Genomic DNA, 27,936 nt, shown 5'->3' with positions numbered 1-27,936 from the left:
GCTTGGCACTTCCATTCGGCTCACGAGTCCATCCAATATTCCACGTTTCCTTACTACGACAAGCCTATGGAAGTCCTGAACCAACACCTCTACCAGAGTTTTGTTTTGAAGAACCACCACTGCAAGAGTTCGAGGACGATCTCCTTGTCAAGGAGGGGGCAACTGTTACAGACCACAAGACCACTTCAGCTAGTCCAACCTTGGGAAGCCTAGTGGGGAAACATCGGCCCAAGAGAACCACCAAAAGACCAACCCTTTTTCTGGATTGAACAAGTAGAAGGAGTCAAAGCATATTGCATGGTTTTAGGAGGAAGACTAGTTCTTTCTTTCTGAGTCAATAAGGGAGCTAGTGCTCCACCCAAGCATTGACGTTTTTCTGTTTTGCACGCATGTCCTATTTACTAGCTTAGTGGTAGTTAGTTTTCCTTTAAATTGTAATGTTAGAAGTTGGAATTAAACACAAAAAATTGCCCCAAAGTTGTCTCTCTTCTCAACCTCTGTTCTTGGAGCCTAACCCTCTCAAGGGGTTCTATCAGCACAATACCGACTTCAACATCCAACATTCTCCAACAACGAGTATCTCAAGCCTGCTAAGGCTTCTCACACAATCAGGTAGGGAATCAATTGGATTCTCATTTAGATATAATCTCTTCAACATTGACATGCTACTAAAATCCTTTGGAAAGGATTCATTAGATAAATTATTGCCCTTAAGCGACAAGGTTACTAGTGAAGGTAGCAAAAATGATTTTGGAGTTTTCCCTAAAAATTCTCCAACAGAAGAGGAAGATGCATATGACTCCATATCCTTCATCCGCATTAGAAATTCACTAGCACCTGAGCAACCGTCTAATGATAGACTTCACTACTAGAAGAAAGGCTTTTCTTGACAGACGAATTACGACATACAGCAGTTCTATGACAGGCATAAACGTCTGTCATAAAATTTATGTCATATATTGTAAAATTTCAATGATTCACGACAGACAGAAATGTCTGTCATTAATTTATGTCGTGTTTTAAAGAGTAAATTAAATTGCTTTTTATCCTTTAATATTACAAGAAAAAGTTAAAATTAAAAGGATACATAATGTAACTTAATAGAAAAATGTTTTTGAAAATTAAAATTAAATCCAAAGAAATCTAGGAATAATTAAAATTTTTATGATAATATAGAATAATTTATTATATAGATATTATCTTAGATGGATATATAATTTTAATACAGGGTATTTTTGATAAAGTTTGATAGAAGCTATATAGTCCTTATTTGTTAAAAGATGCAAGGAAGAAAAAAAAGTTTTACGTTTTAATTATAGTTGTCGGTGACTATCTTGACTATGTAAGGAGAATGCTACGAGTGCCATCCTATGGATAAAATGACTATCTATTTAAAATATGTAAAACGAAAAAAGCTACTATGAAGATGGAGGATGGTCCATAAGTTGTCTAAATTATATTGAAATCCTTTAATATATATCCAACACAGTCAACTAAATAAAAAGTTACATTTTTTACATCGAACCTATATTGATCCATTACTTAACTCTTTTAACAATGCACAAAGAAATGTTCCAAAAAAAGATATGACTTATAAAATAAAGGACTAAACTTGGGTCACGATGAAATTCACGTTTGCAACTCATATTTCCATATATCTTCCTTTGAAGAATATATCATATCTCAAGGGACTGAAAAGGGAATAAAAGAGAAATAAAAGGGTAGTATCGTACATTGTAAGATTGGTGGGGCTTCTTATTGTAACAATTCACTGGAAGGCTCAGACACGGTGATACCCTCAAATCTCGTATTACCATTCAAAATCACCTCACCATTTCCATCAAATCAAAGAAAGCATCGATCGATTAGGGTTGCCCCGCTCAAGAAATCAACTCGTTGCCTTGCTATTTCCATCCTCGTTCACCACTCGCCGACTTTCCACTACCCCACCGGTCACGCCATTGTCATTCCTTCCACCGATTCGTGAATCACAAAGGCTTTTGCTTTATAGTTTGAGTAAGAATCGTAAGCAATGGAGGTCGTCGTACCTATTGTTGATGACGGGATGGCTCGCAGCGATATCTTGCTTTTTAACCGCTGGACCTACGATGACGTTCAGGTTATCTTCTTAACCGATTAATCCAAATTCACCGGTATCAGTAGATGTTTGTTTGTGTAAAGTGTTTCAGTATCCGTGCGTCCTGTTAATTTCTTCAATGGTTGTGTGAAATTAAGCTCAATGTATTGTGATTCTAGCTCATGAAAATCAATCTTGATCTGGTTGATTTAGAATAATATGCGAATTCTGTAAACAGGTTCCTGATCTTTCTGTACTGCTACTGCATCAAAGCACCCAATCTACATGCCTCACACAACTGGAAGGTACCAAGCAAGGAGGTTCAGGAAGGCTCAATGCCCAATTGTGGAGCGATTAACCAACTCTCTCATGATTCATGGGAGAAACAATGATAAATATCTCGTGGTTGTTCGCATATTCAAACACGCAATGGAAATCATCCATCTGTTAAACGATGCTAATCCCATTCAAATCATCGTAGATGCTGTCATCAACAGGTACACAATCAATCACCTTCTACAGTTTCACTCTACTTCTTTTCAACCATCCTTACATTTCCAGTAGTATCTCGGCCTGTGATGAAGCAATGGATAATTTTTCATCTCTGATTACTCAGAAAACTCATGTTGATATGAGTAATAACAGAGCTAGATTGGAGATACTCCTTAATATCGTTAATATGGATATTAGTTACTACTAACACATACTTCGTTTTGGAATATGCAATTAGTGTTTTTACTTATTAGCTTTCCTGATTTAATGCAACCTGACATTTGACATTTCTTACAGATTATGGATTTGGAGTAGTCAATTCAAAGGTGAAGATAATCCATGTGACTGGAGTAAGTGACATGGATCCTTAGTTCCTTACAAATGGTCTAAATCAAAATGGAGATGCATAATGGTACTTCACATGTCAACCTCATAACTAGTTTTATTATTTTATACTTTCATTCTTTAAATTTCAAACCCATTTCAACAGGTGAGGTGGGATGAAGATGTTGGTAACAACAATCATGAATGAATCTCTCAATGAGAGATTGATCTTTCGGGTGTATCTGTCCCACTTTTAAGCATGCATCCTTCTCTAAGATTCAAAAAACTCCGGTCCTTTGCAACTGACACAGGTCCTCTGCAACATTCAAGTCTTTACAAAAGTGATGCCTTCTCTTTTTGCTCCAAATTTTGAAGACCTCTTTACAAACACTTCATATGCATATCAAGTCAAATCTCTAAAACTTGAGATCCTTTCTTCCATTGCTACAGATGAATCAATCTCAGTTATCTTTCAAGAATTGCAGGTAGTTTTATTAATATATTTTAAAAAAAAGATTGGATTGAATATAATTTGGGATCCAAAACCATCGAGTTATGTTTGAATATTCTATAGTGCATTGGAAATCTCAATTCTCACACTCCATTTTTGCCTTAATAGTTTCATATCCAGCTCCATAATCCCTTATTTCTTCTTCTCCCTCTTAATTCTCAGCGCAGAAAAGAAAATAGTACTTGTTTGGTGGCACTGGGAACAGATGATGGTGAAGTCTTCACCATTAATGCCACTTCTGCAGAGTTAAAATGGAAATCTTCTGGACATTATCATAGGTATTCTAGGAAAAATAATAAGATGATATGATCATAAATTTTCTGATTATTGATGGTTAAAATAACCAAATTTGGAGTAATACCTGAAGCTCAGAACTTTTCCATGTGCAGTAGAATTGCTGCTCTTTCTTTTGCAAACAAAGGGCGTAAACTTTGTGCTATAAGTATAGATGGAACAACATGCGAAATGAACTCTGAAACTGGTGAACTGTTAAAAGAAATGAAAATCTCAAATAAACTTATCTCTTCATCTGTATATATTTTTCTGGCGAGTCTTCCCAACACATGTTCCTTAAATTGTCTTAACCTTTTTCTTCTAAGGTTTGTTTTCTTGTAATGATAGATGATAAAATATTAGCTGCATCAAATACCAAGATCAGAGTTCTCACCTTAGATGATGGAGAAGAACTACTTAAGTTTTCCACAGATGCTGTATGTTCCTACCTTTTGTATGCACATTTTTAAAGTGATTACTGCAGTTCTGATGATTTTTTTTTTTTGACTTTTCTTTAGGGTCCTGTGAATCATATGTTTATGTTGGATGATACAAACACCATAATTACATATGTATTTGGTGACAAGAATCTGCATGTGTGGAAAAATGGATAAAGTCAACAACCATTAGCTGCAGGAGACTATGCATCAAGTACAATTATTTCAGCTTGTAAAGTTGTGATTGACATATCAAATGCTGCAAAAGATTTGATTGATTTATCGAAATCCCGATAATACCCTTTACATGCTTCCATCAACCCCACAAGCACTGTTGGAGGCAATGGGTGGCTCTACTGGACCTGATGCTGTCATTGCTACAAAAAGAATGCTGCCCTTTTGACTGCCCGAGACCCCTCTGCTATTCCTTCTATTTGTCGTGTTTCTGCTGCCCTTCAATATCCTGCAGGTGTGTATGTGTGTGTGTGTGTTAGAGTGATGTGAAATTACTAAAATACCCTTGGTTAATTTTAGGGTTTGAAGGTTCCGATACCGGCTTAGCATCGGTGTTGGAATCGATGGAATTCTGTTTGAAGTTGCGGGGTTAAGAAGCTTGTGTTTTGGAGGACTTAGCCAAAGCTATCAATCTGGTGCATATCAGGAGGGATCTTGTGGAAAGTGGTCACGCGTTACTAAACCATGCTTATCACAATCTACAAGAATACGAAAGGTATGAGGGTGGCACTGGAATCTGTGATTCCGACGGAATTGGAATATGTGATTCCATTCCAATGCCAAATAAACGGAGTTTAATTCTATCTGAAGGTGGAACTAGAATCAGTGATTCTGGTGGAATCGGAATCTGTGATTATGTTGGAATCAGAATCTATGATTCCATTCCACTGCCAAATCAACAGAATTTAATTATATCTGAAGGTGGAACTAGAATCAGCGATTACGACAGAATTGGAATCAGTGATTCCGACGGAACCAAAACCTTACAAAATTCAAATGAAAACCAAAATTGCAAGAGAACCTTTTGACATTATGGTTAGTGTAATGGAATGTATTTTTGTATATGTATGATATCTTATTTTGCATTATTAGACATTAAATGTGTAATTTAGTTTGTTTAATATCCGGTACAAATTAAGAATATATATATATATATATATATATATATATATATATATATATATATATATATATATATATATATATATATATATATATAGCGCCATGACATACAAAATGTCGTAAAACTATATCAAAAATCATGTCGTATAGAATGTCATAAATGTTTGTCATAATTGCAAGAATGTTACAAATTACGACATACAAAGCCAATTGTAAATGTATGTCGAAAACGTGTGTCGTGTATGTATGTCGTAATTGTGGGTCATAAATGTCTGTCGTAAAATTTATGACAGGCCAAATGCCTGTCATTATCCTTTATGACATGGCTTTCAATGACAGACATTTGTCTGTCATGTATAGGCATTTACGACAAACAATGTCTGTCAAGGAAAGCCTTTTTTCTAGTAGTGGAAGATGAAAGCATTAGGAGAAGCCGAGCGAAAAACAACCAAACTCTTAAAAAGAACTCATAGACCATCTGGATTGGTTGAGCAGCTCTAAAACTCTTGTTCACATCATCATTTTGGAAGTTATGCTCCGTCACATTACTTATTGATCTACATAATGTCTCTTCCAACAATAAATTCATGTCAAGGATAAGACCTTGAATTCTTTGGGTACCCTATTAAAAAAAATTACAATAAACATTCAGCGTTTCATTATAAAGATGATAATGCAACGAATACTCATGATGACTATATATGTTGTATTTACCTTGTTCTTTTTCAACAAATCAAGGGACTCCTCATGTTTCCATACACGACTACGCTTCCATGGCTTATCAGGTGATTCTTTGCGGACCAAATCTCTCCCCATCTCTTGAAGCAACTGATGCATTGTAAACTCATTATCATATCCAATCGTGAGAAGACATCTATCAATGAGCTCAGTGATCCCATATGATGTTTGTAACCCGCATTCCTTTAATATTGTTTTTGTAACTTCTCTTTCTTTTCCAACAAAAAAGCAAGCAATGTGCTTAAAGAGTTCTTTGCAGTTCCCTGATAAAGAATCAAAGCTAATTTGCAGAGCCTTTTGTACTTCCTCTTGTACATCAGTTAAATATCCTTTTGCCTCCAACATTTCAAGGACATCACTCCATATGGCTGCATCTTCATTAATTAATGAACTACCCAAAACTTTAAGAGCCAATGGATGTCCTCCACAATACTTAGCAACTCGTTGTGCTTTTTTCTCATAACCTTTCTGGGGATCAATGTTTCCAAACGCATGCCAACATAAAAGTCTCATAGATGCAGTGTCACATAAGCCATGAAGTGCAAGCTTTGTATGTTTTGGAGGAAATTTCATACGAAACAATGAACACTTTTCTGTTAGGGACCATCTTTGGTTGTTACTATAATCTTGCTTCCATGATGAAAACCTTTTGTTCCAATCAACACATCCAGTTGCTCAAAGTTATCGACATCATCAAGAACCAAAAGTGTCTTTTTCCTAGAAAATGCTTTTTCAACCCTAGATGTGCACAGATCTGAATTATTTTCTTCAATCTTTCTTTTCTTGAGAATGTCTCCAAGAAGCTGTTTTTGCAAATCTAGTAATGTCTGTTGTGCACATCTTCTTCCAATGCCTTCAACAAAGCTACTTCTTTCAAATTCATGGTGGTGCAACGTAAACATATATTCTGCCAATGTTGTTTTTCCGATCCCGGGCATTCCCCAAATTGTGAGAATTTCAGCAGCTTCAGAAGATCCTCGTTTTAACCAGGAACTGATGATATAAATTAGGTGTGGGATTCTCCTTTGCAAGTGTAGTTCCAGTCTGGTACTAATTTCTTTCACGACTTCTTCAATGACCACCGTCTCTCTTCTGAAAAAGGAATCAAATTCGATCAACAAGACACATCAGCCCATAGATCAAATTAAATAAAACTGATCAATAGTTAATTAATATGAGAGGGACTAAAATAAAATATACACGCAGTTTAAACAAATGGTGGGGCCACTTTGTATATGTTTCCACTGCTTCGTTTCCCACGAAGCTTTTCATCCCAACAATGGCAAAAAGCTAAATCTCTCACAATGGTATGCTCTAAGACCCATGGATTATTGGATTTAACAATTGGTACATTGTTGGCAAAAAGCTAAATCTCACAATGGTATGCTCTAAGACCCATGGTTTTTTGGATTGAGAGAGAGAGAGAGAGAGAGAGAGAGAGAGAGAGAGAGAGAGAGAGAGAGAGAGAGAGAGAGAGAGAGAAAGATAGAGAGAGAGAGAGATCATTGGACAAAATAATTGTATCCTTTGTCTATATATTCTCGGATTTTCTCTCCTTTTACAGTTCTCTATACACACGTGAATATATGCCCTCACACAAACTGTGGTGATTAATATCTCTTTCTCACGAGAACATTCAAGGTGCTTTATGGCTATTTATTCCACCAGATGGTTTCTACTGGATTCTTAAATTTCTGTGTATTTGAAAGGTTTGTAATTCACAATGGTTAATTAAGAATAGTGGTTTGTTTTGTCACCATTTAGATTTAAATGGACTTGGTTACAATATTATATGATGTATGTTGGCTGTACTTCTCCATACAAAACTTAAGACTTTTGTGGGAATATAGTATGAATGTTTTACCTTCCGCTTGTATCTTTTCCTTTCAAATCAGCAATCTCTGTAAGTCCTTTCGTCCACATCTCCAACTTATGAGCACCTTGAGTTTTCTTCTTCGCATCCTTTTCGGACTCAATCCTCTGTTTGTGTTCAAATAACGCTTCTCCAAAAATACTTTCTTGCTTCCTGATATGTGTAGGCGCAACGTTGTAAAAAATGGAGAGAACAATATGGTCAGAGACCCTTCGTTGCTCAAGGATCATCACCAGCTCGTCCAGACACCATGTTGAGGATGCGTAGTTCTTAGACAAGACGATTATTGAAGCACGAGAGCTTTTTATAGCTCTTGCAAGTTCTGGTTTAAGTTCTTCCCCAGTTTCAACCTCTTCCTCATCAAGAAAGGTAGAGATGTTTTCGTTCACCAAAGCTTGGTAGAGGTGATCCATAAAGCCTAGACGAGTGTCTTTCCCTCTGAAACTCAGGAAAACATCATATGTTCCTGCCGCTTCTTGTTCTTCTGGTAATTCAGTGGCGATGGCCATGAAAGTTGAGAATTACAAGAGTGTATATGATCTCAGCCGGGAATATAAGTTTCGCTGCTTCTGATTTTGGTTGTCTTAGATCTAAACTCTGAGATGAATGTCTCTTATTTGGTATGAGAGTCAACGTTTGGCAGCAAAGTCAATTTTTGTTCTATTGTTTAGCTGATTGTTAGCTGGTGAAGTCATTAATTTTAAAGCTTGGTGAACTTTTAGTCAAACATTCTTAGGTGAAGAAAATAGGGTGAGCTATGTGTGTAGCTTGAGCCCTTTACTCTTTGTGTGAATGCATGAAAATAGGGAGGACAATGCATGCAGTAGGCTTGGACGCCACTTGGACGGTGCATCAAAATGGAAGAGAACATGAAATACCTCTTTAGTCGATGGCTCATTTTTCAATAGCAAACCACAGTAAAAGAGATTTGCTCATCTTTTATCGGCAAGATAAATATTTATATATATCAAGTTGCATGCCAATAAATGAATAGAAGAAAAATCTCTCTCTCTCTCTCTATATATATATATATATATATATATATATATATATATATATATATATATATATATATATATATATATATATATATATATATATATAGAGGATGGTTCAATTGAGAAAATAAAAAGATTGACAATGGGGGAATCATTCTCAACCACACATTTATTTTGCCGCAAAACACTTAGACGTACCGACGTAAATGGATGACAGATAAACATGTGTTTTTCCAACCAAACATGTTTCCTTAAACTATGCTAATCATTACCTTAATATATAAACAAAAACATACTTTTTTTTTTGTTTTTTTTATTTTTAGAAAGCCATTTTTATTGAAAAATTATTTTAAATATATCAAAATTCATAATTTTTTATTCTCTATAAATAGACATCCATATTGATATAATTTTAAGATAAAATAAAAAATTTATATTTTTTAGAGTTTCAGCTCTCGTTATTCATAAGTAAATAAAAATCTATCAGATTTTTATTACAGTACATTCGTTATTAATTTATGAATAAAACGTATGCTTAACTTTTTTTTTAATAGTTTAAATGTCGTTCATATATGAATATGACATGTAATAAAGTTTTCTTACTTAAAATATATTTTTTACATCATCTTTCGTCATATATTATATTTATATATGAATAAAATGTGTCTACAACATTAACACCCTATGGCGACGACGAATTCGGACTCTATCCCGACGACATATCGTCGGGATAGGTTATGCAAACGACATGTCGTCGGGATAGAGTCGTCGACATAGTCGTGTCGGCATAGGTCAATAGAGTCGTCGGTATAGATGTCGTCGCGATAGCTTCACCTATGGCGACAACAAGTCGTCGGGATAGGTTCTTGTCAATCATATTTTCGGGGGTAAAAGATAAAGTTTTATTAATTACCTATAGCGACGACATATCGTCGACAAACCTATAGCGACGACATGTTGTCGCCACAGGATTTGTCTATTACGATGACAAGTCGTCGCTATAGGGTTTTAACAGGAGCCAATGACATACCTATAGCGACGACTTGTCGTCGGGATAGGCACTGTTTGTTTTTTTTTTCAATTTTATAGATTTAGTACATTGCCATTCCTGCATTTTTAACAAATCCAAAACACATTCCAACATATATCAATTGAAATACATTAACTAAGTACCATTGTTCAAATTCAAAACATCAAATTCAAGTAGTTAACTAACATTGTTCAAAACACTAAAAAAACATCAAACATCATTATCATAATCATATTCTTCTTCTTCTTCTCCTTCTTCTCCTTCTTCTCCTTCTCCTTCTTCTTCCATCCTTTCGGCAACTTGTTGAGAGGTAGTTGCTTGTGTGTTAGAGTTGAATAGAAAGTTAGGAAATGGTGGTGGTTGGAAGCCCGGAATACATGCCGCCAATGATGCATTATATTGTTGCAAGTATTCTTGCATTTGTTGTGCGTCAAATTGGGATTGAGATTGGGGTTGAGATTGGGACGATTTTGAAGTGGAAGGTCGTTCATTTGGAATTAAACCGAAGTTGGCGGTTGGTCTCCTACCCACCCCGCGAGCATGCCCGCGTCTCGTCCCAAGGGCACGTTCTAAACATTCTTCCTCGTCTACTATTCCGCCTTCCCCAACCGCGCTTTGCATTTTCTCATATTCTTCTTGAATTTTTTCCTAAAATAAAGAAAAAAATAAACATACGTTAATTAAAACAAACAACTAAACTTAAACATTAAAATAATAATAATATTCCTTAAACAAAAAACTATAATTAATAATAATAATATATTTAAACAACACATTCATTTCGTTTATCACTTACCCAATCTTTTTGTGCTCGACTTGTACACCAACCTGAACCTTCTTTGTAGTGTATTTGTCTCCAACCCTCAATATGTTGCGGCTTCATTCCCATTTTTTCCTATAATAAGTGAAATCAATAAATATATTTATACAAATGTTAATAACACTTTTAACTAATACTATAATATTTTATTACCTCTAAATAACGTCGTTGAGCATAGGGTCTACATCCGCGAGCACTTGTGTGCGGAAGTTTCGACCTACAAATTTTATTTTTGTCCGACGTGCGTCTGTATTCATCGGTCAAAAATAACAAATCAATCATTTTTTTCCAAGCTTCGGCGGACCAATCAGTCGGTGGACATCTTCTTGGCCTTTCCACATCATGATATCCACCAACTCTATCAAAATGTTTTTTCATATCATGCTTGCGGTCTCGATAAGCTCTTTGCATGTCTGCTTGGATACCCGCTCGAAGGGGTTCCCACAAGTCTGTGCCCCAGTACCTATTTAGATCAAAATAAGTCTACAAAAGGAAAAACATATTTGATTAGTAAAAAAATATTTAATAAGTGTAAAATTCAATACATATAAAATATATTGTATACTTACTTCTAGCTCGGGATATAAATCATCTTTGAATTTGATAGGAACACGACGCCAAGTATGATAATGTAACGGTACCTTTGATCCCACCAGATTTGAGATCAGTCTGACAAACATTTGCCCGTTGTCCCCCACAAATCGGTACGTCCGCCTGGAGATATCAATTCGCAAATCCAAAGGATTACACTTGTTGTTTTCATACTCGTCGTACAAATTTAAGTTTCTCCCTTTGCCACGCTTATTCACATTCACATTCTTCGCTTGTGCTACATTTACATATAGAATTGAAAATTTAGAAATTTAAAACTTTAATATATCTAATACTTAAAAATTTCATGTAACTTACAAGATTGGCAACCCGATGGTACACCGCGTGCGACCCCGTGTGGTGGTCTATCCCCACCGTCTCCTCCATGTCCCCTCACGACTTCTGCCATCTGTTTAACAAATATTATAAACATTCAAAATATATAATAGAGCTAATTATAAATAAGCAACATTTGAAAATTTAACAAATATTATAAACATTCAAAATATATAATAAAGCTAAGTATAAATAAGCAACATTTGAAAATTTAACAAATATTATAAGCAATCAGAATATATAATAACTACGACATACCGTCAACATGTTTCCTGGCAATCTCCATAAAGTTTTTAAGACCTTCCAAGAATTTTGGGGACATTCGGTTTTCACGAATCCAACTCTTATTGACTGTCATTACTGTTTCATTATTAAAAATAACATTGTATACATAGTTAAATTGTATGACTTTTTGTTTGAGAAAAAAAACAGACGGAATGGATAGATATTGACAAGTATATAAAGAAATATATACCCTGGAAGTAGAAATCGGACGGAATTGATAGAGTATTCACAAGGGTAGACTTCTAAACACATTTTATAGTAATGTACTTTTATTAGTTTGTTTAAAACATTCTATTTTTCACTTCTCTTTCATATTTATAGTATATATACATTTTATTTTTTTCAATTACAGCATTGTACTTTTAATATTATTTTGTTTTTTTTTTTGTTTTTTTATAGCACCATAAACAAGATAAAAAATACTTTTAATATTACTTTTAATAACAACGTAATTTTATTATTTTGTTTTATGTTATAACTTTCAAATAGAAATGAAAATAAAATACTTTAATTAACAAGATAAAAAAAAAGTATGTTGCTATTAATAACTTTTATAGTTTAAATATTTTTGACTTAATAAACTTTAATCTCAATAAACATATTCCAAAAATCTCAATTATCGAGATAAAAAAAAGTATGTTGCTATTAATAACTAAACAAATTAAACACAACCATACATATTTTACATTTAATACATAAAATTTCATACCAACCTAAACAAAGATCACAATCATACAAAATTTCATACCAACCTAAACAAAGATCACATAAAATTTCATACCAACCTAAACAATTTCAATTTCATATACCAACCTAAACAATATCAATTTCATACCAACCTAAACAATCATACAAAATTTCATACCAACCTAAACAAACAATATACATATTGCAAACAAAAAACAACAATCACACATATAACAAACAAACAACACAATCACACATATACCAACCAAGCAAAACAATTATATACCAATGTACTTTTATTAGTTTGTTTAAAATATAAACCTAAACAAACAACAACACAATCACATATATATATACCAAACAAACAACACAACTATATAATCAAAAGAGGATCAATTTCAATTTCAACACAATTCTATATATACATATAATTTCAATTTCAATAAAAATTAGAAAAAAAAACTAACCTGTGTTTTGTTCTTGTATGATGAACAAATTCTGGCTAGTCAAAGAAGCTGGTAATCCTCCGGTGGTGGCTGGTGGTGGCCACAGGCGGCAATACAAAATCAGAAAAAAACAATATGAACGAAATAGGGGTAGAAAACGGACCAGTGAACAACTCCCTTGGTGGCTGGAACGAGGTCGCCGACGAACAACTCGCCGGTGGGAAGGTTGAGGCAGGAAAACGGGCGGTGGTGCTTCACCACCTGTTAACTACGCTACACACCAAAAAACCCCAAATTTGTGGTAAAAATCATTACCAAACAACAATAAAAAACGAAATAGGTGTAGAAACAACCTTGGATAGGGTTAATCGCCGGTGATTTGAGTTGGATGCGATTTTCGTCACATATAGGAAGAAAGAACGTCGTTGTGTGCAAATGAAGGACGCCTGTGTATCTTTTTAGGGTAAACCCCTATGCCGACGACATGTCGTCGGTATAGGGTCCACATAAACGACGACGTTGCGTTTTTTGCTGAAATAAAAATATATATAAAAATTAAAAAACCTGTGCCGACGACTTGTCGTCGTGATAGTCTTCCCCAAAACTACGTCGTTCTGTTCTTCTGACACATGGAATAAAAATAAATGGAAAATAGATCTTTTGATACCTATACCGACGACATGTCGTCGGTATAGATTTTCAGATTACCGCCAACATTTTCGTCGTTCCCGCCAGACTTGTGGCGACGACTAGTCGTCGGCACAGATATCGTGGTCAAAGGAAATTGGTCAAAGGTTCCAAAAGATATGGCGACGACATGTCGTCGGGATAAGGTGACCTGTAGCGACGACTCTTGTCGTCGGGATAGATGTCGTCGGCATAGCTTAGTACTCTTGTCGTCGGGATAGATGTCGTCGTCATATTTTATATTCATATATGAATAAAACATTTATCATATTTTGTTACAGTTAATTTGTTATTCATATATGAATAAGTAATATATATGATACTTAAACTGTAAAAAAAAAATTAATTATATATTTTTATTAATAAGTGAATACCGAATGTATTGTAGCAAAAATCTGATGCATTTTTCTTCACTTATGAATAACGATAGCTGAAAATATAATTTTTTTTATTTTTAATCTTAAAAGTATATCAATATGGATGTTTATTTGTAGAGGATAAAAAATCATTAAATTTGGTATATTTAAAATCATTTTTTGATAAAAATAGCTTCTTAAAAATTAAAAAAACGAAAAAACTATGTTTTTGTATATATTAAGGTAATGATTACTATAGTTTAAGGAAACATGTTTTGTTGGAAACACATGTGTATTCCTTATCCATTTCCGCTAGTACAAAGGAGGTTTTTGCGACAAAAATAAATGAGTGACTGAGAATGATTTTCTCATTCTCAACCTTTTTTATTTTCTCAGTTGAACTTACCTCTCTCTCTCTCTCTATATATATATATATATATATATATATATATATATATATATATATATATATATATATATATATATATGTTATGTAGAAGCGAGATATATCAAGTTGCATAGCAATTAATGAATAGAAGAATATATATATATATATATATATATATATATATATATATATATATATATATATATATATATATATTATGTAAAATGATCATTAACAAATACCTATGTTATTCAGTTTTGCATGTTTTAAGTGCTTATCAGTTTACAACTTTTTTTTTTGTGTAGTAGGCGGAATCAGCAAAAAACTTCATCACTTTGTGCCTCGATTTCAAATTTTTTGTTGTTGTGGTTTGCCTATTATAATTTTCCATCGGTTATGTTTAATTTCTTTGTGTAATTAGCTAATTAGGTATAACATGGTATGATCAATTGTAATAATCGTGCTCCTTGTGCAATTTCCATTTTCTCGAATTCTACTTTTTCCAATTATTATCCATAGAACTATATTTGTTGCTTTAATCACCATACTTGACCTTCTCTTTATTGTTACATTAGAAATTATACTTGACTTTCTCTTTTATTGACCATCTCTTTTATTGTTACATTAGAAATTATATCGAGTCAACATATCTTACCTTGATATTAACAATTATTTACGATGATTACATGTTTAATTACATCTCATGCATGATTAAACCATTATTAGTCTATATATTACCCCGTGACTATGTGAGTTGTGGTAGTTTTTTGGTGAAAAGATATCATTTGGTCTTTCTCTGACTTGGAATTCACTTATTATTGCCAGAATAAGCATGAGTTTACTAAAGTAATGAATGTATTGGGATCACCACCACAGTCCAATAAATCTCCTCTCCGTTTTGATAAGTTAAATCTTCTGATATCATATTCATTTATCTTAAACATGTATATCAAGAAAAGGATTAGTATGATTGATGATTTAGTGGATTTATGGTAAGTAGGGGAAGTAGGAGAGTTATGAAAGATATTTTGGTGGAGCAATGATGAGAAAAATTATTTAGAGGAAGAACACTCTGTTATATTTTTATATTTGGTCGAACTTGCTGATGTTTGTGGCCTTGATCATGCCTTATAACTTCGCATCTAAAAATGAAGGGCATTGTACGCGAGTATGTCCAAGGTGCTCCTGACTCCAAGGTGCTTGGGAAATATGGTCTGAGAGCTATAATGAACTCTTCATTCTTTTGCAAAAAAGATATGGTCTAAGAGGCTGTAAGGAGTCCTTCATTGTTTGTAACATCCCAAAAATCATGACCAAAAATTTCATTTTTGAAACATTACTTGAACCATATTTGTCAATTCATAACATAAAACATTACATAAGATCAGAGTGTTAATTCAAAACATATTCTTATTATCAGAGTAAAACATCCCAGGCTGACTAAACAATGGTGTGTGCCATGCGATCACCCCGAGCTCTTCCCTCCGCTACCGGAAGTACCTGAAACCAAAACTGAAAATTGTAAGCATGAAGCTTAGTGAGTTCCCCAACCTACCACATACCATACTCATAATCACATACCGGGCCTCGCCTCTGCTGCATCGGGGCTAACTCGGCATCGGACTCACTCCGGCATCGGGCCCCGCCCGGCATCAGGCCTCGCCTGGCATCGAGCCCCGCTCGGTATACAGATCTGTCTCACTTAGGCCTCGCCTGTCTCTGGGCCTCGCCCGCTAAACATATAGAAACATATAACATATCGCATAACACATAAGCTATAGTACTCTACTGCATTACTGATCTAAGGCCTCGCCTGTCTTGGGCCCCGCCCCTGTTTACTACTGATGAGTCATGGAACCCCGTCCACACTCCTACTGATAATGAGATACGAGCCCCAGACCACACTCACTTTTTCCCTAACTCGGGCCCCGCCCCTGCTCTGCTACTAATGAGATACGGAACCCCGTCCATACTCTGCTGATGGTAACATACGGGACCTCGCCCACACTCACCTCCCTACCAGGCACATACAAGTATCACACAGACAACGAGTATAATCTAACATGCATCTTTCCTCGGGCTTACCCCGGCATCGGATCATGATCCGGAATAACAAACACATAAACCTTCCTCAGGCACCCGCCCGGTATCGGACCTTGGTCCGGAATAACATACTAGCATACAGTGCCTAAGGCTAACCCCCGGGTCTTCCTACTCATAACTACATGGGCCGGCATTGTGGCCGTAGACCCATACACAAAAAGGGAAAAACTCACCTCGTCGAGTCCACCTTGTGACATCTCTATTCTGTCGATTACAGTCCATTCCAACACTTCCAAATCATAGATCTGGACTCCTAATGCTAGCATTGCACGTAAAGTTGCTAACTTTACGTGCATGTGTCACACCCCGAAACCGGAATGGCGGAATTGTCCCAGGGTGGAGGACGTCATGTTTAGCATCACAACTAATGAATAATAAGAATCATAGCAACACAACCAATACAGTGGATACATATATAAGTAAAATGTTTACATCAGTTTGGAACTTGTTTTAAATACATCAAAAGTATGTGAAATTAAAAACATGACTCTTATTGCTCCGGCTCCTCTAATCCGAGAAGTACCTGTCTACTGATTTCCTGAGAATACAAGCAGTTTGAAAGAATATCAGCATAAAGCTGGTGAGTTCATAAGCATTTAGTTTTGGTGGAAAATATTTCTTTGATCCTTTTGAAAAGTGTTCCTCAAGAAAATCCTATATTTTCTTATGAAAAGTGTGTTTGAAACCCATTCCTTCCATGACTTCTAGATTCATACAGCTATGCACAATCCAAGGAGTCATGGAATGAATATGAATATCCAGTAGTTCACTGTTAAACCGTCCATTTATGAAAATACCGTGTTATCCTGGGAAAATCCTATATTTTCCCTAAAAGTAGGTTGTTGGTTATCCGTTCTAAAATGAAGTGTACAAGTATCTGCCATACTTATATCGTTACTCCCAGTGATGTACGTTAGCCTTATTACATAAATAAAACTAATAAAAACGTGGTGAACTAAATCCTGACGGTATTATTAATACCCTCTAGTAATCAAATCGGTTATTACTTTGAGGTTAGTTCACTTGATTCATTATTACAAAAGTAAATCTCTGCTATCTAGATTGTGAGTTTTATAACCATACATTAACTTGATATGGCACGTATGGGGGCCAATATCCTTTATGACTTTGTCACCCGTAGACCTATCGGTCCCACTGTAGCTAGCAGCGAGGTGCGGGATAGTCAGTCCCGTATAGATCTATACACAACAGTCACGCTCTCCCTACAAGAGATTCTGGTCATAAGTGCTAGTTCTACACTCTGATTCTGTGGGAGTGTTACCAAGGACGTGTCTCCAACTTAGACTAACAAATTTACAAGTAATAATACTGAAAATCCTGTTTATGATTTGCATGAATCCTTTATAAAATAATACATTTTACTACATGATTCACAAGTTCATTGTTCTAGTTTTGAAAACTGTTTCTACGAGTTGATTTCTTAATCGTTTGGTAAAACTGTTTTCCATGTTAAAAGCATGTTGAAAGTATAATTATCTTAACCAAAATAATATATTTTGAGTACAAGTTTCCTTGTACTTTTTCTTGTATTCCCCCCCCCCCCCCCCCTGAAAACATGAAAACTCGGAAAAAAAGCGTAGGGGTATGAACTCACCTCGGGCGATTTGAATGAAAGATCGATACAGAATGTTGGATGTTCAAGTGAAGCCTTGAACACGATTTGATCCTAATTAACACGTAATGACACATAAAGGAGTCAAATGAAGGTATTTCACCACTAGATGTGATGGAGAACCACTCTAAGGACTTGGAACTACTTGCACTAAGTGTTAGGACCTTAAAGGATTGCATGAGGGAATTGTATGGCCACCTTAAAGGTATGTACGGCCATGGGTGTGCGGCCGTACACTCATGTTAGGAAGTGTCTTTAAGGTGTTTCAAGGTCCATACATAAGTTGTAGTACAAGTTTAGGGTCCTAAAAATGGGTTTGTGGTCCTAGAATGTGTGTGTGGTTGCACACGGGAGTGTGTGGTCGCACACAAGGGTGTGTGGTCGCATACTTAGGTGTATGGTCGCACACTTGGGTGTGTGGGCGCACACTTGAGTGTGTGGTCGCACACTTGGGTGTGTGGTCGCACACTTGAGTGTATGGTCGCACACTTGGGTGTGTGGCCGTACACCCAACAAGATAATGTTCAAAATGCCAATTCCAAGGTGCAACAAGGCTAGGGTCATGTCTATCTCTAGTTTGGAAGTCAAACTCTCACTTTGGAGGGTGTTTTAAGGTTGCGGCCACCTTACGAGGGTGTGCGGCCTCACTCACTTCCAAACACGAAGAATATGTCGATTTTTTTTGTACACTTAAGGCTTAGATAGAGTGGTCTTTCATGGTTTGCAAGCTAGAGGATGAATTACTCACGTTTTTTACGCTAGGGAGGGTTTGTGGTTGAAGAAGCTTGAGAGAAATGGTGTTGTGTGCTGCCAAGGTGTTTAAGGAATGAAAGGAAAGGGGTCTATCCTTTATATAGGAGTGAGTGTGTTGTCTAAAGGTGAGTGTACTGCCAGGAGTTGTGTGTGCGGCCGCACACCCATGTGTACGGTCGTACACTCCCTCTAAGGGTGTGCATGGCCTTGTTTTGACAGTGTACGACTTGCTGACTCATTCCTAAACTCAACCTTGGTCATACTCAAGCTTAGAATCACTTAAACGAACCCTCAAACAGTGCAAGAAGTCGACAAAACATGTTTAATTTTGATTGAATTGACTAAGTGTACAAGATAGAAGTTTCGGGTTGTCACATCATCCCCCCGTTAGAGGGAATTTCGTCCCAAAATTCAAGAAGAGAGTACAATCATGAACTTGGAAAGAGATGAGGATACGTCTGCTTCATTGAATCCTCGCGCTCCCAAGTGAATTCAGGACCCCGCTTGGCATTCCAGCGGACCTTCACTATCGGGATGCGACTTTGCTTGGTACGTTTGACTTCATGGTCCATGATTTCAACAGGTTCTTCCACAAAACATAGACTTTCGTCCAGATCGATCTCGTCGAGAGGAATCACAAGTGTCTCGTCGGACAGACACTTCTTTAGGTTCGATACGTGGAAGACAGGATGGACGTTGCTGAGTTCTCGGGGTAATTGGAGTTTGTATGCTACGGGACCGATCCTAGCAAGGATCTCGAATGGCCCAATGTACCTTGGGTTTAGCTTTCCATGTTTTCCGAAACGTATCATGCCTTTCCATGGTGAGACCTTCAAAAGGACACGGTCACCAACCTGGAATTCCAAGGGTTTTCGTCTTTTATTGGCGTAGCTCTTTTGTCTATCTCGCGAGACTTTCAATCGTTCTCGGATTTGTACGATCCTTTCAGTCGTCCCTCGGATGATCTCAGGACCAGTGAGAGTGCTGTCAGGGACTTAACTCTTGGCTAGATGCGTGTCACCCACTTCAGCCCAGCACAGAGGGGATCTGCACTTACGGCCATAGAGGGCTTCAAATGGCGCAGCCTTGATGCTGGTATGGTAGCTGTTGTTGTAGGAAAATCCGACCAAGGGAAGATGAGTGTCCCATGACGTGCCGAAGTCAATGACGCAGGCTCTCAACATATCTTCCAATGTCTGAATTGTTCTCTCACTCTGTCCATCATTCTACGGATGATAAGCCGTGCTCATATCCAACTTAGTTCCAAGAGCCTTCTGTAGTGATTGCCAGAACCTCGATGTAAACCTGTTATCTCTATCGGAGATAATGGACACAGGTACACCATGAAGGCGAACTACGTCTCGAATGTATATTCGTGTGAGTCTCTCCATCTCGAAGTTTTCTTTGATTGGCAGGAAATGGGCGGATTTAGTCAACCGATCGACAATTACCCAGATGGCGTCGTGCCCACTCGGAGATCTGGGTAATTTGGTGATAAAATCCATGGTGATCATTTCCCACTTCCACTCAGGTATTTCCGGCTGCTGAAGCAAACCTAAGGGCTTTTGATATTCTACTTTTACCTTGGCACAAGTCAGGCACTTGCCCACGAAAGTAGCAATTTCTGCTTTCATGTTCGGCCATCAATAGAGTTGTTTGAGATCCAGATACATTTTATCTGAACCTGGGTGGACGGAGTATCTAGTCTTGTGAGCTTCGTTCATGACAACTTCTCTGTAACCACCATATTTTGGGGTCCAGATACGGTCCATGAAATAGTAAACTCCGTCTCTCTTGACCTCTAAGTTCTTATCCATTCCCCGCAAGGCTTCATCCGAGATGTTCTCTGGTTTTAAGGCTGCCAGCTGAGCCTCTCTGATTTGCGCGGACAAATGGGAATGGATAGTGATTGTTAGGGCCTTCACCTTACATCCTGAATACTCCTTTCGGCTGAGGGCATCTGCTACCACATTGGCCTTGCCGGGATGGTAGCATATTTCGCACTTGTAGTCACTGAGTAGCTCTACCCATCGCCGCTGCCTCATGTTTAACTCCTTCTGATCAAAGATATGTTGCAAGCTCTTATGGTCGGTGAAGATAGTGCACTTGGTTCCGTAAAGATAGTGTCTCCAGATCTTTAACGCGAAGTCCACTGCTCCAAACTCTAGATCGTGAGTTGTGTAATTGACTTCGTGCGTTTTCAACTGTCTCGAGGCATAGGCGATAACCTTTCCTTGTTCCATTTCTCTCAAGTCATTCCTTGTGCATTTGGTGTTGTGTGAACCATTTGAGGTGTCACACTTGGGGCACTAGGCACTCAAGCTTCATGAAGACATTCTACATCAAAGAGGTATGTATTCTATCTTGTTATATTTATTATTTTGTATGCTATATTAGGATAATACCTTGGATGTTCATAATTGTATGTATAATAGAGAAAACATAGATCCAAGGTATTTAGGGTTGCATGTACACTTAGGAGTGTTAGAATGCTCATAACCCATCAGTGGTATCAGAGCCTAGGCTTGTTTTCTTGTTATACTTGCAAAAGTAGCTGAAAAATCGAGTTGGATGCATATATTCGATTGTTTTGGCTGGAATTGGACTAGGAACATTACCCTAAGATGTTTTTGTAAACTTGTTTTTGATGTGGTAATGTTCATGCTAATCCAATTTCTAAGATAATTGTCATAATTTCAAGATTTGTATTAGTTTGTATGTTCATGCTAATTTCTTGAAGATTGATGATTTGAATTATCTTGTTCTTATGAGGTTCTTAGATTAATAGAAAAGTTGTGTGAAATAGTTGTTTTCAATCCATTTTAATCTAAGAGTTGATTCCAAAGTGTGTTTTTGTAACTTGTCCTCAAGTTATATGAAAAGTCACATTTAAGAATCATAAAACTCATAAAAGTTGGCAAAGGTTACAAAATGAAGAGTCTAGTTCTAATTAAATGGTTTTATGACTCCATAACTTGTCCTCAAGTTATCGAGGTTCAAGAGTCTCTTCATTAAATTAAAAAAAAAAGTGTAACCTTAATTAGTTCCATAAGTTACAATAAAAAAAAAAGTTATTTTTTTTATTAATTAGTTTAAAGTCTTCCATAACTTGTCCTCAAGATATGGAACTTGAAGAGTTTTTTTTTTTTTTTTTTTTTTTTTTTTTTTTTTTTTTTTTTTAATTAAAACTACTTTAAACTCATAAGTTATGGAATTAATTAGTTTTGAATAGTTTCAAAACTTGCCCTCAAGTTTTGGAATTTGAAAAGTTTTCACTTATGAATACTTTAATTCCAAGTTAGCCCTTAGAATTTTAAAAGTTAAAATTCAACCCTTATACTTTATAATATTATAAGTTAATAATATTTATATATATGTATAAGAGTAAAGTCAGTCTTACCGTTAGTATGCCTCATTCACGAAGCCGGTCTATAAGGGGGGTATAAGGTTGCTGCCTATAAAATGGCAGTTTAATGGGTGTCCACTCTCACCCACCGCTTCCTTGACTAGTGAAGGGTCGTTAGCCGAACGGGTAGGACAAGGACTATAATTCTCCTTTCATTAAAAGTATTAATGATAAATACTAAGTAACTAAACTCTTATTAATACCCAATCTTAGTTACTTAGGAAAATGTGAATTTGGTGCTAACCCATGAAATTACACTTTGCACTTTGCTTAAGTCGTTAGTGGAGCGTGTGTGGTTAACCGGCACACTAACCTGGACTTAACAAGGTAGGCAAAGGGTAACTTAATATTTATCATAGTATCGGTGGAGCGTGTGTGGTTAACCGGCACACTGATTAAGGGGTAAATATTAAGGGTACCAAGTATATTTGCATGGTTATTCACACCTTGTTTTGTGATCCTCGGCATCCCAGTCACAAAACCTGAAGGGCACACTCGAGATTGAAACATGCCTTTGAACAGTTTAATGAATCTCAAAGATCTAGGACTTTCAAATCCAATTAAAACCTAATAAATTATTTCGTTTTTCATGGTGGAAATTGGTGAATCGTCATTCACCTACCTTCAAATATTTTATAGCTTGGATTACGGCATCCCTCTTATAAGTTATAAAATAGTTTGTTGGGTCCTAGCCTTAATATTTCATATTGGGTGTCATATTAAGGACTTTAAATCAACTATCTTGAATATCTCCCAAAAAGATGTCTGGTCTAGACATTTATGATCTTCCCAAATCTCTTGAAACAAGCTTTCCTAAATGAAGATGATGTCCCATGGATATCATACTTCTTTCACCTCCTCCAATTATTCTCCCTAACCCACAAGTTCCTAAAAAGTTTAAGGTCACTCAAGCCCTATTGGCAAGGCAAGGTCTAGGTGTGATCACATCTTGGAGATGTAGTCACATATTGACAAGCCGAGAGAGTTGGGTGTCAAAGTCTTGAGAAAGTTGGTGGCTCAACTACTTTCTAAGTCACATAGTGAGTTCTTTTGAGAATCCTATGAAACAGACTAAGACAAGACCCTTAATGATCTTATCTATTTGCTAAGATCAACTTCCTAAAACGCTATGGACATTGACAATGATGACATTGGATATCCAGTAAAGCTCTCTCTTCCCAATGGAAAGGGATCGGCCATAGTCAACTCGGTTGACCCAATGGTAAAGAGAGAGGCGAAGTCTGAGATAGTCCCGTTATCAAGGGTCCATAGGTAACTATTGCCAAAGGAAGGGGCATTGGTTACGAAGCTGCCAAATTTACCTAAGGATGTTAAAGTCAATAACTTTGGCTCTACTTCAGGTAAAGTCCATTGTCTAACTCTATTAAGTACATGCTGATTCTGATCGCGAAGATGGATTTCAATCGCATGGTTCGGTGATCAGAATTTTGGGCTATTACTTAAGAGTTATGATATTTATATTGCTTAGGAATAGATAACAACAAGGTTTTCATATGGATTGTAAGGATAAGTTTTTCCGCAAAGTTTTAAAATAAAAGAAAAAGGTTTTGATTTTATTTATTTTAAGTATCCTTACAATGGCATTTGTGAAAAGTTGTTGCTTATAAGATTCCATTGATAGCAATATTGGAAAAATGGATTTGATTCTTTCGGTTGTGGTAGTGTCTAATATTACCAAATAAGGAAAGATTCTCATCACCCAAGGTTCAATTGGACCGAAACTTGGAATCATGCAAGTTGTATAGTATGATGAATGAGAACTTTCAGCTTGGAAAATTAAGACTAATTCCTTATGTGAATAAGGAAAGGACTAAGGGATCGAGTACACATTCTTGTGCACTGGTCAAGTCCACCACAAAATATCAAGAAGACTATTCGTCATGATCTACTTAAGTTCAGTAAATATGGTTATACTTATAAGTTTAAGTATAAGTCTGTAGCATTGGAGAAGTTTCAATGTGAGACAGAACGAATAAGAAGAATCAAAGTATGGCAGAAAGATAAAAGTTTCTCAAATCTGAAAAGATGGGAGAGTACTTTAGTATCATGTTTATGATCATCTTAATGATTAAGATACCATATCACAATTGGTCCTCTAAAGTCATCTTAGTGCATTCTTATGACTAAGAAGAGGAGTCATGAATTGTTGAAATGGTTAAATCAAAAAGATGAGTCATACTTCGTTCCAAAACAATTCTTAGAGTCATACTCCAAGATTGTAACTTGAGTGACATATCTTAAAGAGGGTTTGTTAACACTAGTCAAATGTAAGAGTAAAATGTTATCTACTCTTGTACATTTGAAATTGGTAAGTTATGATGTTTTGGATAAAACAGAGACCAACTTAGGCCAATTGTGTAAAGTGTTAGTCTTGATAAAGAATCCGCACTATCTCTTGAATATTTGACAAGGGAGTCTTATATGTCAAGAGGACAGTGGGAGTCTTAAAGCTCTTGAAAGTTTCAAGACTTAATCAAGAATAAAACCTAAAGTCCTTCACTAGCACACGACTTGAGGTTTATAACCTATCGTGTTGAAATTTTTGTGCCTATTCAAGTTGGCTTTGCATAGGAGTTCTGAGAGTTCTCAATTGGTTGCACAACTACTTGGAAGCAATGGCAGGCACCTGAGCTGCCAAATGGCAAGAATTTAAGATTGCACAAGTTTAATCAATATGAGTTTGGATTTGTCACTAACCTTGTCTTGTGATTATGGTTTTGACAAATTCACATGGATAAGAACACATACACTATTAAATCTAAGTGTCATAAGGTTTCTCTCCGATTCATGAAAATGATGGTGAGGAAACACTTTCACTAAGTAGATTTTAGCTAGATAGCAATTGTGATATTTGCATTCTCAAAGTCGTTAGTGGAGCGTGTGTGGTTTACCGGCACACTAACATGGACTTGTGAGAAGTGGCAAAGGTCTAAACAATTGAGACTATGATTACGGAATCCCTTTTCATAGTTCTAAAATTGTTTAGACACACATGTGAGCTATCTAAGAGAGGTGTATGATTTTGATAAAGTTTTATCAAAACAATCTAGTATCAGAAATCTAAACTTTGGTAAGAAAGTCAGCTGATTTCTGAGTACATGTCAAAGCTAGTGGGAGCATAAGTGTTATGCTAATAATCATCATGTTAGTGGGAGCATGATAATTATGACAAAGGTTGCAAGTTAGCAATGTTAATTATAGAAAACAAAAGTTTCAATTCGTGAGGTTGCAGGGGTTGAAAAAGTTGTTTTGCTATAATTAATGGAGAGGAAATTATACTTCATTTCAATTCTAAAAGCTTAGATTGAGATTTTAATCGTATTTAATCAAGGATATATATATGAATTTCATGTTGGAATGGCTCAACATAAGGAAATTCTATATATGGGTCCATTATTTGCGTTCTAAAATTCGATTATGATTACGGCATCCCTTTTCATAATCTGAATTTTGAGAACTTGGCAAATTGAAATGGAAATATTATAGCAAAAGACTGGTTTAGTCTTTATGTGAGACATCATGAATCGTGTCCCATATGCTTCGGATATAGGATCGATTACATGTGCTATATTCATCCTTTCTAAAATTTTCCAAATGCCTGGGGCATTATGAAGGGAAAAGGTCTAGAATTGGATATGACTAAAATGATTAAGCAATTGTCGAGATGTGAGACATCATGAATCGTGTCCCATATGCTTCGGATATAGGATCGATTACATGTGCTATATTCATCCTTTCTAAAATTTTCCAAATGCCTGGGGCATTATGAAGGGAAAAGGTCTAGAATTGGATATGACTAAAATGATTAAGCAATTGTCGAGGACAATCTAAGGTTTACCAAAGATTGGTTGCTCAAGGACAGTTGGAAGTATAATGTTAATTCTGGAAGGACCATATTGACATAATCTGTAAGGAGGCAACTCTTGTTCAGAAGTGATAGTCAAAATGGAATATGGAAATGTTTCAAAGTTAGAAATTATTCAATCTGTGTAAGATTAGGAAACTTAATGAAAGAAGGATGTTTCCAAGGAGCTGATCTCCTTTGGAATGCTCTGTAATGATTGTTGTCAAGTCTTTCTGACTTCGTGCATAATCATTAAGAGGATTAATGCATATAAGTTTAGAATCTAATAGATTTCAGTAAATGGCATGAATTTGGAATTCTTGCATTTGCAGTAAGGATTTGGGACTGTGAAAAGAGGATCATTGGAGTGATGTTCAATTGATCTATTTTACAAAGTAAAGATCATAGACAAACATAGTATGCATACTTGGTGTATGGCATGACTAGTGTTTAGAAAACATAGTGTAAATGCTTGGAGCATGGGACAACTATTGTTTTAAATTCAAGTATAAAGTTGATAAAACCGAAACAATGAATAATGAGTAATCAGTATGGTGATAAATAAAAGTGTTTATTTATATTCATAGGGTTTGATACCATATTTGATTCATTTATTCTTGTGTTTCACTTTGCATGTTTTGACTTCCAGAATAACTAAGTCGCTCTTCCTGAATGATTAAGTTATTCAAACCATCCATAGTCGGTCATATGTTGGAAGTAGATATGAATCAAGACTGTCATGGGTTGGTTTATAGAGGTCCAAGTTGGTGGACAAAATGGTGCTACAACACTCATGAGTGCTCATAAGTTCTGAGTATTGGATTCAACCCGTGCTCATTTGAATCACTTCATGGATTTTATCACGAGTGATCATGAGACGATAATATCTTATATTCTTCAAACCTAGAGATATGAGTTGTTACTATGAGTTGGTTATACATTGATTGCACGAAAACGCATTGGTAACTCGATGTTATAAAACGTGCCTTTGTGTATGATTCAACAAGTAGTACAACAAGCCATATGAGTCGAAGTTTATCCATTCCTTTTACCTTCGGGATAAAAGCGATATCTGTGGGCCCCTCGATGATTTAAAGATGATACATGTGCGTGCTTGGCCAAGCTAGGACTGATTTGATTTGTTCAATCAGTCAGTCATCATGAATCGGAAATCGGGAAACAACAAATGGACAGAGAGAATGATTGATAATCCATGTCTCAGTCCATATGATATCTAGAATGGAGGAATATATGATCCCTTATCTAATGGACAAGTCATTGACAAAGGGCAGAGTTCATCGACAAGGTCAGAGTTCGACAGAAGCTTTTGAGAGCTACGATTGCTGATCGGTTCCTGAAGTCATACGCAATAATAGTTTTAGACTTATCCAAGTGGGAGACTGTTGGATTAATGTCTAAGTCCATAACTATAATTGGTAAGACTTGACTCGACCCGGCATGGTCCATTTGGGTTGCATGGCATCATGCATTTGGATAGACTATAATGAGAGAAATAACACTTAAGGTTGGTTAATATATTATAAGTTCTAATATATTAATAAGGTTATTTAATTAGTATTGATCAAGAATTAATTTGGAATTAATTAAGTGATCAAAAGGAGACTAATTAAATATATGGGTTGATTGTGTAAATCATTCATTCTTATATATGTGGGCTTGTGATCCAAGA

At 36.0% G+C, this 27,936-nt stretch overlaps 2 protein-coding genes across 4 annotated transcripts; one reads left to right on the top strand and one right to left on the bottom strand.

Annotated features, from left to right (window-relative positions):
• The first annotated feature begins 1,767 nt into the window (after positions 1-1,767).
• Positions 1,768-5,250, top strand: LOC145133094 (AP3-complex subunit beta-A-like). Of its 3 annotated transcripts, none has more exons than XM_079068032.1 (9): positions 1,768-2,119; positions 2,316-2,574; positions 2,867-2,981; positions 3,060-3,378; positions 3,572-3,682; positions 3,794-3,885; positions 4,026-4,114; positions 4,196-4,583; positions 4,649-5,250. In XM_079068032.1, exons 4-8 carry the CDS (start codon positions 3,344-3,346, stop codon positions 4,289-4,291), a joined length of 423 nt encoding a protein of 140 aa, XP_078924158.1. In that variant the 5' UTR covers positions 1,768-2,119; positions 2,316-2,574; positions 2,867-2,981; positions 3,060-3,343; the 3' UTR covers positions 4,292-4,583; positions 4,649-5,250. The 3 variants fall into 3 exon arrangements, with proteins under 3 accessions (XP_078924158.1, XP_078924156.1, XP_078924157.1); XM_079068030.1 differs by having other exon boundaries at positions 3,567-3,682; XM_079068031.1 differs by having other exon boundaries at positions 3,567-3,682; positions 3,794-3,950.
• A 132-nt stretch (positions 5,251-5,382) lies between these two features.
• LOC145133280 (disease resistance protein Roq1-like) lies at positions 5,383-8,426 on the bottom strand. Its single transcript, XM_079068221.1, has 3 exons — positions 7,854-8,426; positions 5,966-7,081; positions 5,383-5,873 (listed from the first exon to the last, which is right to left on the bottom strand). Exons 1-2 carry the CDS (start codon positions 8,369-8,371, stop codon positions 6,586-6,588), a joined length of 1,014 nt encoding a protein of 337 aa, XP_078924347.1. The 5' UTR covers positions 8,372-8,426; the 3' UTR covers positions 5,383-5,873; positions 5,966-6,585.
• Between the last annotated feature and the right edge of the window lie 19,510 nt (positions 8,427-27,936).

This window comes from Lactuca virosa, chromosome 8 (assembly GCF_052849685.1).
Source record: "Lactuca virosa cultivar CGN04683 chromosome 8, Lactuca_virosa_CGN04683_v6, whole genome shotgun sequence".
Classification (NCBI taxonomy): Eukaryota; Viridiplantae; Streptophyta; class Magnoliopsida; order Asterales; family Asteraceae; genus Lactuca; species Lactuca virosa.
This window is presented reverse-complemented; position numbering and strand designations above follow the sequence as displayed.